Source organism: Juglans microcarpa x Juglans regia, chromosome 2S, assembly GCF_004785595.1.
Source record: "Juglans microcarpa x Juglans regia isolate MS1-56 chromosome 2S, Jm3101_v1.0, whole genome shotgun sequence".
Taxonomy (NCBI): Eukaryota; Viridiplantae; Streptophyta; class Magnoliopsida; order Fagales; family Juglandaceae; genus Juglans; species Juglans microcarpa x Juglans regia.
Window position 1 is genome coordinate 3,819,267 of NC_054597.1, and position 15,171 is coordinate 3,834,437.

General features: G+C 33.0%; 2 protein-coding genes across 2 annotated transcripts; both read right to left on the reverse strand.

Moving 5' to 3' along the window:
• Positions 1-467: 467 nt before the first annotated feature.
• Positions 468-1,648, reverse strand: LOC121252344 (15.7 kDa heat shock protein, peroxisomal-like). The gene is made up of 2 exons (XM_041151954.1): positions 1,251-1,648; positions 468-959 (listed from the first exon to the last, which is right to left on the reverse strand). Exons 1-2 carry the CDS (start codon positions 1,387-1,389, stop codon positions 673-675), a joined length of 426 nt encoding a protein of 141 aa, XP_041007888.1. The 5' UTR covers positions 1,390-1,648; the 3' UTR covers positions 468-672.
• Positions 1,649-4,961: 3,313 nt separating this feature from the next.
• LOC121252329 (nudix hydrolase 18, mitochondrial-like) lies at positions 4,962-7,688 on the reverse strand. The gene is made up of 5 exons (XM_041151936.1): positions 7,365-7,688; positions 6,189-6,300; positions 5,972-6,055; positions 5,516-5,644; positions 4,962-5,390 (listed from the first exon to the last, which is right to left on the reverse strand). The coding sequence occupies exons 1-5, from the start codon at positions 7,460-7,462 to the stop codon at positions 5,259-5,261; spliced, it is 555 nt and encodes a 184-aa protein (XP_041007870.1). The 5' UTR covers positions 7,463-7,688; the 3' UTR covers positions 4,962-5,258.
• Between the last annotated feature and the right edge of the window lie 7,483 nt (positions 7,689-15,171).

The window sequence follows — 15,171 nt, forward strand, 5'->3', positions numbered from 1 at the left end:
GTCCATTTTTCTTACGGATTGTGTTCTATGTTCTAACCAACGGGGCAATCGTTTTGGACAAAAATAATATTTATTATTAAAAAATTAATTTTTCTTGTAAATTCACTCTTTTTAAAAATGTTATACAAAATTTACGTACTTTATTACTATACATTTCATTTCACTTTTTCATTTTCTTAGATGAATAAATAATATGTAAAAAAAGAAGTTCAGTTCATAAAAATATAAATAATAATAGAGTTATTATTTTACTATTATTTATTCATTATTTTTTTTTTTTGTATTTGATTTTTTTTAATTTTTTATTTTATTTAATAATTAAAAAAGTATGTATTAGTAAAGTTATATATTTTTTTAATTTTTTTTAATGATTAAAAATGTTAAAAAAATACTTAAAAAATGATAAAAAAAAAGACTTGAAACTTGAGTAGTAGATAGATAAATAGGGTTGTACCCTATCACTATCCTAAAAATATAATCGCAATTGATCAGTGATTCAGTGACATCTGATATGATATTACACACAAGATCCCATTATACAGAGAGAGAGCGAGAAAGAGAACGCAAAATTAAGCTCAAAGAGTTCATTTTATTATACACAGGATCTCCTAATACATTATCCACTGTTATTCTCGAACCATCTGGTGGCCATTCTAAGTAGAAGCTTGGAGTTCAGAGCTTGCTAGTGATGTTGATGTTTCTAGCTTTGGATGACTTTGGGGTTGTATCTTTTGGGACAACGATAGTGAGAACACCATTCTCCACCTGACCCTTGATCTGATCCACCTTCACATTTTCCGGCAATTCTATTTCCCGAGAAAATCCCCTTTTCCCTGTGCCTCTCTCAGCCACAAGCCAAACGTCATCTTTTTCATGGGGCTCCCCATTCCCACCCTCTCCTTTGATCTGTAAGATGTTCCCCTCCTCTATCTGTACCTTTATGTCATCTTTGTTGAAACCTATTCACAGAAACTTGCTCCATTGAGAAAACCCACCAAGAACAGACTCCAAAATTCGATCGTAAACTGTGCTAGAATATCCCCAGTTAGCGTAACCCAATACAAAAATTACTAAAATTTGAAAACCCACGAAAAACTCCCCTCCAAAAGAAGAAGAAAAGAAAAGCCAACACGTAAAATTGCTTCGTCTAAACCATACAACGATTCCACTTCGTGACATATGAAGTTAAACACAGCTCAACAAAATTGCTCAATCCCACTTGAGATGAGATAGAGAGAGAGGTGTGGTACCTGGGACATTGATCTTGAGGATATGAGCAGTAGGGGATTCGAGCCAGTCCATAAGGGCCGTCGATCCGGACCATTCCCGGAAGATGGGAGGGCTCCAGAAGAAGCGTCTAAAAGGGTGCCCAAATATACCGTCAGCCATATCGATTATGAAGTAAGCTTGTTCTCCTCTCTTCTCTTCTCTTCTCTTGCTCCTTCGCACTATTTGCCGTTTGGTATCACCTTCTATGAAGTGGGTGATATGGTGGTGTTTTCTTACTAAGGTTCTAGAGTTCTCGGAAAGAAACTAGAAGCTCAGGAAAGAACGTATAGATAAACAAATAAACAAACGTGACAAAACAGAGAGAGATCGGAGAGAACCCAGAAGGTTCTGTGGGGCTTATCCTGAATCCATGATTTCTCTTTCGTTTTGCTTTTGGCCAAGGTTAATCTATTTTGACGATTTTTTATTTTTTATTTTTTGACAATTGGACTTGCGTATATTTATAAAATAAAAAAAAGATATTTATAATCGTAAATTATCAAATCATAATATAATATTCACAAACAAACTTGATCAATCCAATCCTAGAATCGAGGTCACAAAAGAAGTATCTAAAGTAACTAATTAACATGCCACACAATTTATCTAACTTCTTGCAATCCATACAGTTTACATTAACACAAATTATTAAGAGTAATGCTTCTATGTCACTAATTTATAATATTTATTTTGTCATTTGATGTGGTGTGGTATTATGTGGTTTATTAAAAATTAAAAAAATATATATTTAAAATAAAATGATGTTCAAAAACATAAAAAGATGAAGATTAAAAATTTCGATTTTCTCTATTTTTTATGTTTTTATTTTTTAATTTTTTAATAAATTACGTGATACTGCATATCAAAAAAATAAAAATAAAAATTATATAAATTAGTAGGCATGATCATTTCTAATTATCAACCCCGTAATTAACTGTCCTCAATAATCTATGGATAAACAAGAGAACCGCTATAGATTATTTGAGGTGCCAATGAGTTGGCAAGTAGTAAGTACTATTCATGCGAGGGTACTTGTGAATCGAGTAAAACCCCACGTGATTTTAGCATTAGTGGATAATCAATGGTGCTAGGCTAAATAAGGTGAGATAAATGGATAGGGTTGGAACGAGGCTTTCCTCTTTATAATCGGACCAAGCTTTTCGGCTCTATTAAGCTCCAGCCTCCATTGTAGGCAATTAGGTCTGTGCTCGGGCAACCCATTTTAAATGGATTTAGATTCTGAAATTCTCTCATATCCCAACTTCATTTGAAATGAAACAATAATACATGAGAAATGTTACGAACTTACTATGCTGCCTCACTTATACCGCCCATTTTGATTTTGTTCTATTATGTGACACTATTACTTGGTGCAACGTGACTTATTAAAAAATAAGAAAATATATTCGAAAGAGAAATTCTATTTGTAATTCTGAGTGAGGAATTGAGTTTGCAGTTCTATTGATGAATTAAAATAAAAAGGAAAAAAATCATTTTAAAAAAGATATTTGTAATTTTAAAATTTTTTTAAACATAACTGTATGGACTTGTATGAGCAGTTTTCATTTGGGAATTGTATGTAGACTAACTCTGAAAGAGTAATTCTACATACAATCATGAAGTGCGTAAACGACGCGTAATCACTTTGAAAAAGAATGAGGTCTACCATTAAAAATTAATTTTTTTATGTAGGTTTCATGTTTTATTCATTTTTTTTAAAGTAATTATATGACGGTTGCATAATTCACAGTTGTAAATATATTTTCTCTAATTGAAAAGATACAGTAACCTTACCCATAATAGATTAACCCTTACCCAAAAGCTACCAAACGTAAGATGTTACATAGGGCTGTACCATTTGAATTAAATTGCTTGTCGTACATGTTAGAAAGAGTTATGGTGTTTCAATTAAAATTGTGAATGGAATTTCAAGGACGACCTCCGTTTAATGAGGCAAGTAAAAGTACTATCAGCCGAATCCAGAAAGAACTCGGGCACGCATGCTCTCGTCTCAACAACTCGGCCATCTTTGTGGAATTCAAGCTCGAAGGAGAGAGAAAGGTACGGTTGGTGAAAACAACTGTTGTCTTTTCTTCTTCTTTTTTCCCCTTTCTTGTTTTATGAATAGGGCAACACAATTGGGGATGAATCACGATCCTCCCCTCTAAAACAATCTCATCCCCAACTATGTTGAGAGGGAATTGAATGATGAAATCTCTACCTCAAGAAACTTCATCAATTAGGCAAATTAGATACCCTACTTCATAAATTAGAGCATGTATAAGATATCAAAATCATATCAGCACGTTGTAGAATTTACGTTCATTGGATGGGAGATATGTAATACCAACAATACATATGTTTCAATTATCAACTAACTCCTAGGAATTGGTTGAAGCGATAAGGGTCTTGGTGAGGACATGCACTCACAAATATAAGATTTAAGAGAAATATTTTAGCTACAAAATTTTCTTACAAAAATAAAATCACAAACTGATATGGTTTGATGTGACACATTAGATTGTAAAACTACTTTTATTGTAAAGTAGATCTAAAGTCTTATATAAAATCATATTAGTCTGTAAGCTTACTTTTGTATGATCTTTTTGTGGCTGAAATACTTTTCAAATAATAAATCCTTAGATACAAATAATTTTTAGAGACCATATCCGATCAAAGAAAAATTGATAATTTACCTAATTCATGCAACATGGACGCATTCCACAAGCCGTCATGTGATTATTTATCAAAACAATTGGTTAACTATGGTAATCCAATGCTTCTTTCAAGACAGATCTCTCTTTTAATTATCAATAACCAACGTGAAGGCCAATTGGGATGCAATTGTAAATATTAAGGAAAGAAATGCAAGTATTGGAATTGGAATTATGATAAGAAATGCAGATAGTGATATTTTGGCTTCTCTATGTGAAATTGTCAATTATAGTTCGAAGCCAGCAGTTGCAGAAGCTATTGCATTGAGTTGGGAATGACACAAGTGTGTCCAGAGGGAGATGCCCAGGTTATTATCAAAGCTGTCACGAGTAAGGAAGAGATATGCATTGAATATAGTGTGTTGATAGAAGATGCTAGGAGGATGCTGCTTGATAGGGAACAATGGAGGGTGAACTTGTCGATAGAGAGGCAAATTCAGTGGCTCACACACTCGCAAAGTTAGCTTTAACCATGAGGGATATAGATTGAGGAATGTCCTAACCAAGTTCTCTAATAATACTTTGCATAATACCATTGATTTGGCAGACATTATTGGAGGTTATAATTTAATATTTAAATTTCAAACTTCTGATCACGTGGATTGTTAACTTGACCGTCATTAATTATAATGTATTTTTTAAGGATTGTTAGTACGAGGATTGCTGACGTTGGCTGGATCCTAATCTCTCTCTCTCTCTCTCTCTCTCTCTCTCTCTTTTATATAAAAATATAAAATGCTTGTCTTTCCAAACACCAATTTGTCCCTTGTGCAGATTGCAGATTGCCAAGCCGGCGAGGATGGAAAAAAGCTAAAATACAATGGAATCTTTCAGCTAGCGCTCCAATCCCCTTCCTGTTGCATAAATTATTTAACAAGTTTCCTATTGCTAAAGTCTTCGGGGCAGGCGATCATATAGCATTTTAAAATGTATATACAGATGCGTATCAAATTACAAGGAAGCTTTAAGGTCGATGAATTCTGAAACAAAACATTTTTATATAATTAGAAACCATGTCTGAAATTCTAAAGAACATGTTTCTAATCCTCATCTAATGTCGGACTGTTTCCTATGATTTCTGGATCATAGAATTCCAACAAACCAAAACAACAAGAACCAGAATGCCAACTTCTATTATCACTTTTCCAAAGTGTCGTCGATCTTTCTTGTCTGTTTGTATCCAACTTTTCCTCGGTTCACCTCATCTGGTCTTAAAACAGCATTGCAGTGTGCGCTGCAATAATTCCCTACTTACAAGTCAGATATGCCCTCCTCCTAGCTTACCGAACACGGTCCTACTTGTTCCACATCAACATGTTGTTGAGTCGTCAGCCGATTTACAAGTTTATCTAGAGCTTCCTTCATCCACAAATATTGACAAACTTCTCTTGCTTCTTGCACATTCATCTATACCAGATAACAAACATATATACCATATAAACATCAGCAATTGTTTAAAAGTCAGTTTTAATGATGCAATGTTTCGGCAAAGTAATCTCATTCGAGAGTACTATTTGAATTTTGTGCCATACCCATTTTCTTTGACGCACGTCCTTCTCTGGCCAGAAATCTAACTGCTCTTCCACAAGCAATGGGAACATGTATCCTTCATAATAAGTATCATGGGTTTTGCTCTTGAAATTCCACTTACCCAATTCACGCTGCAAGGAGACCTTTTATTTGTCAAAAACATTATAGATTCAAATGCTCACAATGCAAAAACAATCACGCATCACTTCTAATGTTCATCATACAAGCAAATTTGTCAGAAATTTTCACTCTCCTCCACATTGCTAAGCTGCCTAATACCCAAGAGGACCATTTCCCTTCATTTCTTGGATATGTTTTCTTTCATGTTATTTAGATAAAAAAGTTCTTCAAAATTGTCTGGGGCATGAAGTGAAACGATCATATGCTAATGCTAATGTTAATGTTCAGTTGAACCAAAAGCTTTCTGCCGGAATTGGAACTACAAGAGGAGCACTGACCTGAATAACGCCTCGTACCCCTGCTTCCTCTAGTGTCTCTCGTAAAGCCGCCTCCTTTATGGATTCATCTTTTTCCCAACCTCCCTGGTAATTACATACAGGAATCGTGTTAAAATATCTGAAACAACATGTTATTAAAATTTAATTGATATAAACACAAATCAGAAATTATATTGAATAATTTGTTCAATCAAAGACGAGACAATAATCCAGGTACCTTTGGAAACAACATCCCTTTGCCTTTCTGTGAACTGATGACAAGAACTTCTAATTCTCCTGCTTCTACCAAGGAAGTCTGCTTTGCAATCTTGTATCTGTAAGGTATACATCTGCAAAATAGAATACATAAGAGTATGGTACATTAATTTCAGTTACTAAAACCATAAATTAGTTGAATCGACAAACTGGATTGACCATATGATCCTTTTTTAACATTCCACTTGCTCAGAAAGATGTTGATATTATGTTGTTATATTTTTCCATTTAACATAAATACTTAGCAAAAAAACTGCAATTTTTAACTGAAAAACAGTGACTAATATTTTAAAGAATTCTAGATAAGGTTATAGAACATAAATCTGAAGGATTTTAACAGAAAACCACAAGCCAAGAGACATAAATGTCGGCTCGTGGCCTCTTGACAAGAAACGAAGGGAAACAAAGAAAGAAAAACTTTGTTAAGTAACCGTGAATCCGTGATTGATTTACATCAAGTGCTCTACTTATATACAAGATGAAAAAGAGCACATGTCAAAATACAAAAGACAATCCAACAATTAACAGTTGGAAAACTAACTAACTAACTAACTAACAAGCTAATGAGAACTAATAAAAATAAACGTGAAAAATGTGAGGAACACACAAATCTCTAATACCAACAAGAAGTAGCTACCATCCATCACGGCCCAGTTAAGTTTCTATCCGTGTTTGTTTGACCATTTTAACTACTTAAAAATGTCAAATTTTGCAAGTGGGAGGGAAATATGGATATATTGAGTGGATCTTTATGATTTCCATGTAAAATTTCCGAAATGCTATAAACCCCACTGCCTATATTTCTAACTTTAGGTCTTAAAATTGAGTCAAGACAAAAAGAAAGAAATGGCTCTAGCTGCTCTACATTATGTTTTACACGCCGCTCAGAGAATAACACCGAATTTGTCGTTCGTGTGAAATTTGGAATCCGTATATTTGGTTGCAATTTGAGAGCGTAGTCCTTGCAATCAACGCCGATTAACTCTAATCATTTCAATTTCAGGTATATATTAAACTTACAGGGAATTGACCCATTAACACAATTTAATAGAAGAACACATTACAATTCACACAGCTTCCATTTCATAATGAAGCAGAGTAATGTGAGTGAGTGAGTGAGTAAGAGAGAGAGACGAACCCCACAACTTGGCGACGACCTTTGCTGTACCGTTGCAAATGCCTTCCGGTGCGAGAAACCAAAGCAACCATGTTTTCTTGAGACACCAAGGTCACCATATTATTATGCCTCTCTTTTTGCGTATATCGATTGTTGAAAACAAAAGGCAAGCTTAAAACAAAGAAAACAGAGAAATCCTAGCTGCAGAGTAACAAAGCCAAAGCCCTCTTAAAAAGAAGAAGGAAGAAGAGGACGGGATTGCTCCTTTAGCTCGCTGGCTATAATGATCACAAGATAGACTGGTGTTGATCCTACGGTTTCGTTTCTGCTACTAGTGGATATGATGAGAGAAAAGGTACAGCTGAACTACCCCTTTTATTACAATAATGGTGAGAAGTTGTGCGAGAGACGTCCACGTGGGACCAGCTTCAGGGATATGCCGCTTGCACGTACCCAAGCCCACGTGTTGCTGACTAGTCTCGTAACTTTTTTACGTGGTTGTCAACATCGAACGGCGTGGATTTGTATGTATGAGGCTAGGAAAAAAAAGAAATTCCTAAATAAAATAATAAATAAATAGTAACTCATTTCTATTTCTTGGGATATGGTACTTGAGATATGATTCGTTCTACTGAAGTCACACGAAAATATGGGCGCAAGTTGAAATATGCACGTCTTTGAGCTCGAGCTGATCCTCCAGTAGATGCTTGGTTTCGACATTTATTTCCTCTGTAAAAACTATGTGCTGATCAGTTTTAAGTAAAATTAAAAGTTTCAGATAAAAGTTAGGCCTATTGGACGGATCATATCTCCTTTTTAATTTGTCACAAGATACGTATTGTTAATGCTTAAATTTACATAACAGGCCAGAATAGAGGAAATAGGAGATAATGCGAGGAGAGAGACACGTACGTACACATCCTGAACTACTTATTCCTAATTTCTTCTCCACGAGATTTGAGAGCAGTTAAAAAATAATAAATAAATAATCTGAAAAATGTTCCTATAATCGGTTGTCATGAAGAGAGACTTATTTGTATACACAAAATCTCCTAAAATCGTGATAATTTTAATAATATTATTTGCTCATGGTCATCGTTTACCAAATTAAAGTTGTTGAGTATGCATATGCATGGCATCTGAAAACAGATCTCATGGGAATAAAATACCTACATGATCAGTTCTTAGACGTTGGAATCTTTTATAGGTACTTTGTTGCTATCGTGAGTGGCACTCATTGAGTGCTGATTTTTGTAGGACTAGTGATGGACTGACACATACTTATAATTTTATGCATAATATTATACATATTGAATGACAATCTCATTTTAATCATATTTATTTGTTTAATTTAATTTTCAAACTTTGATTTTTAAAATTCTCACCACCTCCAAGAGTTGACACCTGATCAACACTAATGGTTATTGAGTTATGTAAGTAAAATTATAAGTATAAATGGTGTTAACATCGTGTTTCGTATGCCTTTAAGTTAGGTTCCAACAACTCAGGTATTCAGAACTTGGGCCCGCAAAAATAAAGAAGAGAACTGGAAGAGGGCGACCTTGGATCCGGAGAATCTTCGATGTCAAAATCAGTAAATTCTCGTAGAAGTTTATAAATAAGTGAGAGAGTCTAGAGATCAGAGAGTCTTTCTTGTACCTGTAACTTGCTATTTATATCATGAGTTTGGGGAACAGATCGTGTCTACCTCTATGGAGTTAGTGTTATTCATATTGTTCATTTTGTCAGAATCATTTAATGCTGCATGGCTCTGTGACGACATCAATAATGTAGCGTGTAATTCGGGTAGTGGTGCCATTAATGCAGCGTGATTCCCCGATTTGCCTCACCTCGCTGGAGTCCTTGGTGGTCTGTTGATGCATCTTCTGTCAAAGGATCGAGGGCCCCTTGTGCTTTCCGTCCATTACATGGACAATCACTCAAGAGCTGAACACTATTCGAGGGGTCTCCAAGTCGTCGAGTCTCATCCCTTACAACACATTCCTTCATGCAAGTAGTGTCCAGAGGAGCCTACCCATGGGCCGAGTCGAGGATTCTACCTGTTCTGAGCTGGGCTTTCGGTTCTTGTCCCCTTAGTTGCATTTCTCAAACCCGTTGAGACAAGGGGGTAAAATCCCCTTACATATAGCATTTTCTTTTTTGAAATTATAGAGAATTTATTTATTTTTTATTTCATCAAGCAATATTTAATTAAAATCAAGTAAATTTGGAGAAATGAACGTATATGTTAATGAAAAAAATTAATCCTGGACATTTAAAATTAATAAGTTATTTTTATGAATGTAAATATTGAAAAATATATTTTATTTATGAAATAAAAAGTTAAAAACAAGAGTAAAAAAAAGTTAAAAACAAGAGTCAAATACATTCAAGATCATCTCTAAAATTTAGTTAAAAGTACATATTTTTCATAAATTCAAAATCATTCAAGTCATAATCTCACATTGGATTAATCAAAATAATAATATAATATTATTTTTTAATAATAATATTTTTAATTTTTTTCATATTTTATAATTACACTAACGATATGTTAATTAATAATTTAATTTTTATTTAAATTATTGTGAGAAACATGGGTTTGATATTTCGAAATAAATATCACTTTTGAAGATGAAAAGCGTGGAATATGTTATGGAGTTAATTGGATATCATATTTTGAAATAAAATGATGATAAATACATTCTCAAATATGAAAAAAGCTAACTCATATTTGAAGTTTCAACTATTTGACAATTCTAATACAGTTGATTTTATCCATATCCTTTCAAATTTTAAAGATGCTCGGGCTCTAACAGACACTAGCTACAAACTTATGACCCCAAGAATGATCAAATTAAGCATGCAGTAGTCAACTCACGTGTAATCTTCAAAGAAGTACTGAATGATAACGGAGAACAACTCTTTTGTCCTTTGCATCGAAGTTGATACCTCTGCCATGGAAAAGCATCAGACCCTCATGCATCCCGCCCGCCCCTGGAGAAAGAACATCATAAGATCAACGCCTTTTATTTATATTTATTTTGCATAATTTTCAACTCCTGCAGAGTGCAGATGTCAATTACTGTACAGGCCTGCAGGCATCTAATTATCGGTAGAAATATTTTATTTAATAATTAAAACATAAAGCTTATATATCCATCATACGTACATTGGTCTATCGATCGGTTGGATATCGTAGCTTCTAAATACGAATTATTTATAGGATCTCAATTAACGATCAATGTGAATGAAGTACTAGCTAGTTGTGTCTACATCTTTATCTTTCATCAAAATACTTAACATAATTATAATTTAACTGTTAAAACCAACATAAAATAAGTGAAATCAACTTTTAAAAAATGCTTTTAAAATATAAAGGGCTGCAGTACCCCAAATAAATAAGTCTTGTGCAGAATATTTTATAACAAAGTGAGTCTCATTAAAAAAAAATAATTATATATATATATATATATATATATATTTTAAGTGGGGTTCACTTTTGTATAAAGAAACTATGCTGGACTTGTCTGCTTGTACCAATCATTTTTCTATATACATATAATACAAAGTCTTTAATCTAGAAAGTGAGGAAAGTATATATAGAAAAGTGGTATATATGATCATGCATCCATATACATATAATACAAAGTCTTTAATCTAGAAAGTGAGGAAAGTATATATAGAAAAGTGGTATATATGATCATGCATCCAGAAAATTGTGAATTGTTAGCTAATGAGTTACGTCTCATGTTAATTATTATGAATTGATCTATGCAGTGTGCATCATGCTGCAGCTGCATGGCGGCCCCCACCCCTTTCTAGAAATAAATACATTGAGAAATCTGAGAGTGAAACACCTTTTAATTTATTATTTGTAGCAGTAGTAGTAGTACTACTACATGCATATATATTGACCATATATATACATGACTCCCTTTCGAGCGGATCACAGTATCAAACTCACCCTTACATGTTATCATCAAGAATCAAGCATCTTTTCATGTGAATCTCTGCCATAGTAATCGTGCTAACAATTAATTTTATTTAAAAAAAATTGAGATAAATAATGATATTGTAACGTGATATTTATCAGATCACGAAACAGTATACTTCACAATATTTAATTTAAATATTAAACATTTGCATGAGACCCAATTATTAAGATTAATGGATGTTATAATATATTTAAATATTAACGGATCACACTAACAACATTTTTTACACCACCTTTACTACTACTTTACTATCTATCTATTTTTTTTATCCTCTTGCTATTTTAATTTAAATTAAAAATCTCATAATATAACATTCTTGAATAATTTAGAAGAAAATAAATCAAATCAACTAATGTAGTCATGGAATTTAATTAAAAATAAATTCAATTTTATAAAAATTGACCTTCTTTGAGTCATGCAATTGCTCTTTGAGTCAATTTTTATAAAATTGAATTTATATATTTTTAATTAATTTACATTATTACGTTGGTTAATTAAATTTATTGTCTTCTACATTATACAAGAATGTCATATTCTGGAATTTTTAATTTATATTCAAAGAGCACAAGAAAAAAAACAGTTAGATAGTAAAACAATAGTAATGGAGGTGTAAGGGTATCATTACCCTACTACTCCCACAGAAAATTTGATACTGAATGGTCTAAATTATTTTTTCTTTTTTCTTTTCTTTCTTTGGATCAATTTTTAAACTCTTTTAAATATTTTATAAATAAAAAAAATCATTAAAAATATTTTTTTAATCATTATGTAAAAAAAAATTTTAAAAAAAAATCAGTGTACAAATTTTCAGTGGATATATCATTTCTCTTACCCTATTTCACATGGGAATAAGTTAAAGGTAGTGGAACAAATTCCTAGTGACATGTTGCTGCAGGAATCTGGTGTGCTTCATGTATTAGTCATGTACTCAAGTGTTCAGTTTCTAATTAATCAACTTCACACCACCCATGCATTTTTACAAATCCAATGTACATATGGCACCAAGTAGTAAATTAAAATTTACAATACGCCATACGGCACAAAAGACATGCCCTAGCTCTCGAGTAAGATTGCGTTTAGATATTGAACTGAGTTGAGTTGAGTTGAATTGAGATAATAAAATATTATTAGAATATTATTTTTTAATATTATTATTATTTTAGAATTTAAAAAAATTAAATTATTTATTATATTTTATATTAAAATTTAAAAAAAAATTATAATAATAAATTGAAATGAATTGAAAGAAATTTGACATCTAAACCAAGCCTAACTCTTCAGATAATTGGCAAACATGTCGTGATGGGCATGTTATAAATTAAAGAATAAAAAGTTGATGGATGAGACAAAGAAACCGCAATATACAAGTTATAATTATATTTGAAACTGAAAACTATGGAGAGCCGTAAGTGCATCAGTGTAGTAGTAGTGGTGATCCCTGGGAAATTTCCAAACAAGTGTAGGGAAAGTGACATTTCATTAATTGGCGCATGCACTTTCTGATCTTTCACGCAACATCCACTTGATCTTGTACTTTTGTATTTAGCAGGCAAAAATGATTGATTTTGATGACTTTGAAGATTACTGCACTTCTTAATATAAAGTGAACGAGACTATTAGGTAGAAACGATAGGGTGTGTTTGAAGAGTGTGAGAGAATCAAATATTCTTATTATTTTATTATTATTTATTATTTATCTATTATTTATTATTTATTATTATTTAATATTTTATTATTATTTTATTATTATTATTCATAAATATTTTTAATACTTTTTATAAAAATTATTTTTATCTTTCAATTTATTAAATAGGTATCTTATATGTAAATATTAGTACACGATTTAGTATGTAAAGGAAACTCTTTCGGCGGACCAAATTTTGATCTTGTCTTTGCATGCGTGGCATCATCGATCGAGGTCAGGTCCCTTTAATTAGAGACCTAACTAAGAGCTAGCCAGACCTAATTGGTCTCTTTTCTTTCATTTTTTTTTTCTGGGATTTTAATCAAATGGCTTTCGTGCCCACCAATACCATGCATTCACGTGTACGTACGTACACATGGTATTATCCATTGGTTTGAGACTCTTGACGTTTGTCGGCGGAGCATTGTAATTTGTACGTTTTGTGTGCGTGACGTTAATTTTCTAAAAAGTCTAATGAAATCATATTGTGTTTGAACCAGCTCCATTTATTTTTATCCATTTTATTTTGAGAGCCTCTATATTTCGAAATTGTTCCATTAGCTCTTAAGTAGATAATCATCAGCATCAGTACTCGTCAGGGTAGCCTGAGTTTCTTTTATCGGACTAGGCCGGGGCGGATAGCTTGGAAGCTAGCACATGTAGCACAGGGCAGGATGGATGAAATGAGTTCAAGAGTAGTGTTGTTATTCATTTTGGTTATAGACACAAGCATACTGCATATGTATTATATATGTGTGTGCGCGGGAGTGTATGTGGGAGAGCGACGAGTTGTTTTTGTTGCTGACAACAATATCAGAGCGAGCTTGCTGATATTTACTCCGATGTCTATCTGTTAGAATCTGCCAATGCTATAACCTCAGAGTCCGGCCGCTTCAGTTCCTTTCACAAGATCCTTCTCGATCTTCTGAGACAGGCCCAACCACATGAACTAGGAGCCCTCCTAGCTCGTTAACTTTATTGCCTCTTGTTCTGATAATAGAACATGGAGCAAGACAAATATTCTACATATATAGCTAGACCCGAAACCTAAGACCTCTCAGGCGCATGCGACTGTCTTCTTGATATGGAATCTAAGTGTGAATGCCTTAATTTGCACAACAGACGAGAGGGAAGAAATAATCATCTCTGACTTACTATGGTGATTCTGATTCGGTGCTATTCGTGTTTGCCTATAAAAAAAATAATAAATAAGTAAATAAAAATAAATAAATAGAGATATATAAATTTACGTGATTTGACATATCATCTATATTTACGGGTTGTTTAGGAGGTAATATTCACTATAACAGATAATTTTATAATCTCTCGTAATCTCGCATATCTCATATTAGAATGAAAGAATTTAAGATTTTATGAGGTTGAAGATGATACCTCCATTGAGAGAAGACTCTTTTGAGTCATTGTACATATGGAGCTTCTCTGGAGAGCCTGTTAGATTTATGGAAATCTCCTCTTTATATAGAGGTCTATTTCTTTCGAGTGATTGACTTCAACTTACTTTATGAAACTTTTTTCTTTTATAAGTTTGAGAGTTTTTTTTCCTTTTAAGAGTCTGATTATATTTTTTTTTTCTCTTATTAGCCTTATCACTTAGTTTGATTTTTGACTTTATCTCGAAATTAAATTATAGGTTGCTTATTTGATCCCTACACTAAGAATTGCCACCTTAAAAAAAAAAAAAAAATTAGAACCTTTAAGAGTTTATTATTTAAAGGCCTGCGAAAATACAATTCAAAGATTCATTCCAACAGGAATTCATGCCACTTCTCACTAAGGATTAATCAACATCATCTGTGATGCAGATGCCAGCCTTTTTCGTACTGAATTCGAGTAGGGCTTCAAAAGAGACCGAGTAACTACTCATGGGCCAGGCCTTCCCTTCTTTCGGCCTGGGCTCATGAACTTGCATCTTCATCGGTAAAGGATCACTTTTTTGCTTTCATGGCCTTTCCTAGTTGTAGGCCTATGATCCCATCAAATTCAAACATATTAATATGTGCTTAGTTTGCAGTCCTTTTTTTTTTTTTTTTTTTTGGCAGGCATGACGTTTGCCTTGCTAGCTAGTTTCATGCTTGCAAGATACAAATCCTGCAAACCCTAGATTTAGAGCAAATGCACCAGTGTT

Bases quoted from the DNA above. Each gene is read 5' to 3' on its own strand.
- LOC121252344 (XM_041151954.1), bottom strand. From the start codon at position 1,389: ATGGCTGACGGTATATTTGGGCACCCTTTTAGACGCTTCTTCTGGAGC. The intron at 960-1,250 runs GTACCACACCTC...TTCTGTGAATAG, and splicing joins CCTCAAGATCAATGTCCCAG to GTTTCAACAAAGATGACATA.
- LOC121252329 (XM_041151936.1), bottom strand. From the start codon at position 7,462: ATGGTGACCTTGGTGTCTCAAGAAAACATGGTTGCTTTGGTTTCTCGC. The intron at 5,645-5,971 runs GTCAGTGCTCCT...GTCTCCTTGCAG, and splicing joins GGGTACGAGGCGTTATTCAG to CGTGAATTGGGTAAGTGGAA. The intron at 5,391-5,515 runs GTATGGCACAAA...TATCTGGTATAG, and splicing joins ACGTGCGTCAAAGAAAATGG to ATGAATGTGCAAGAAGCAAG.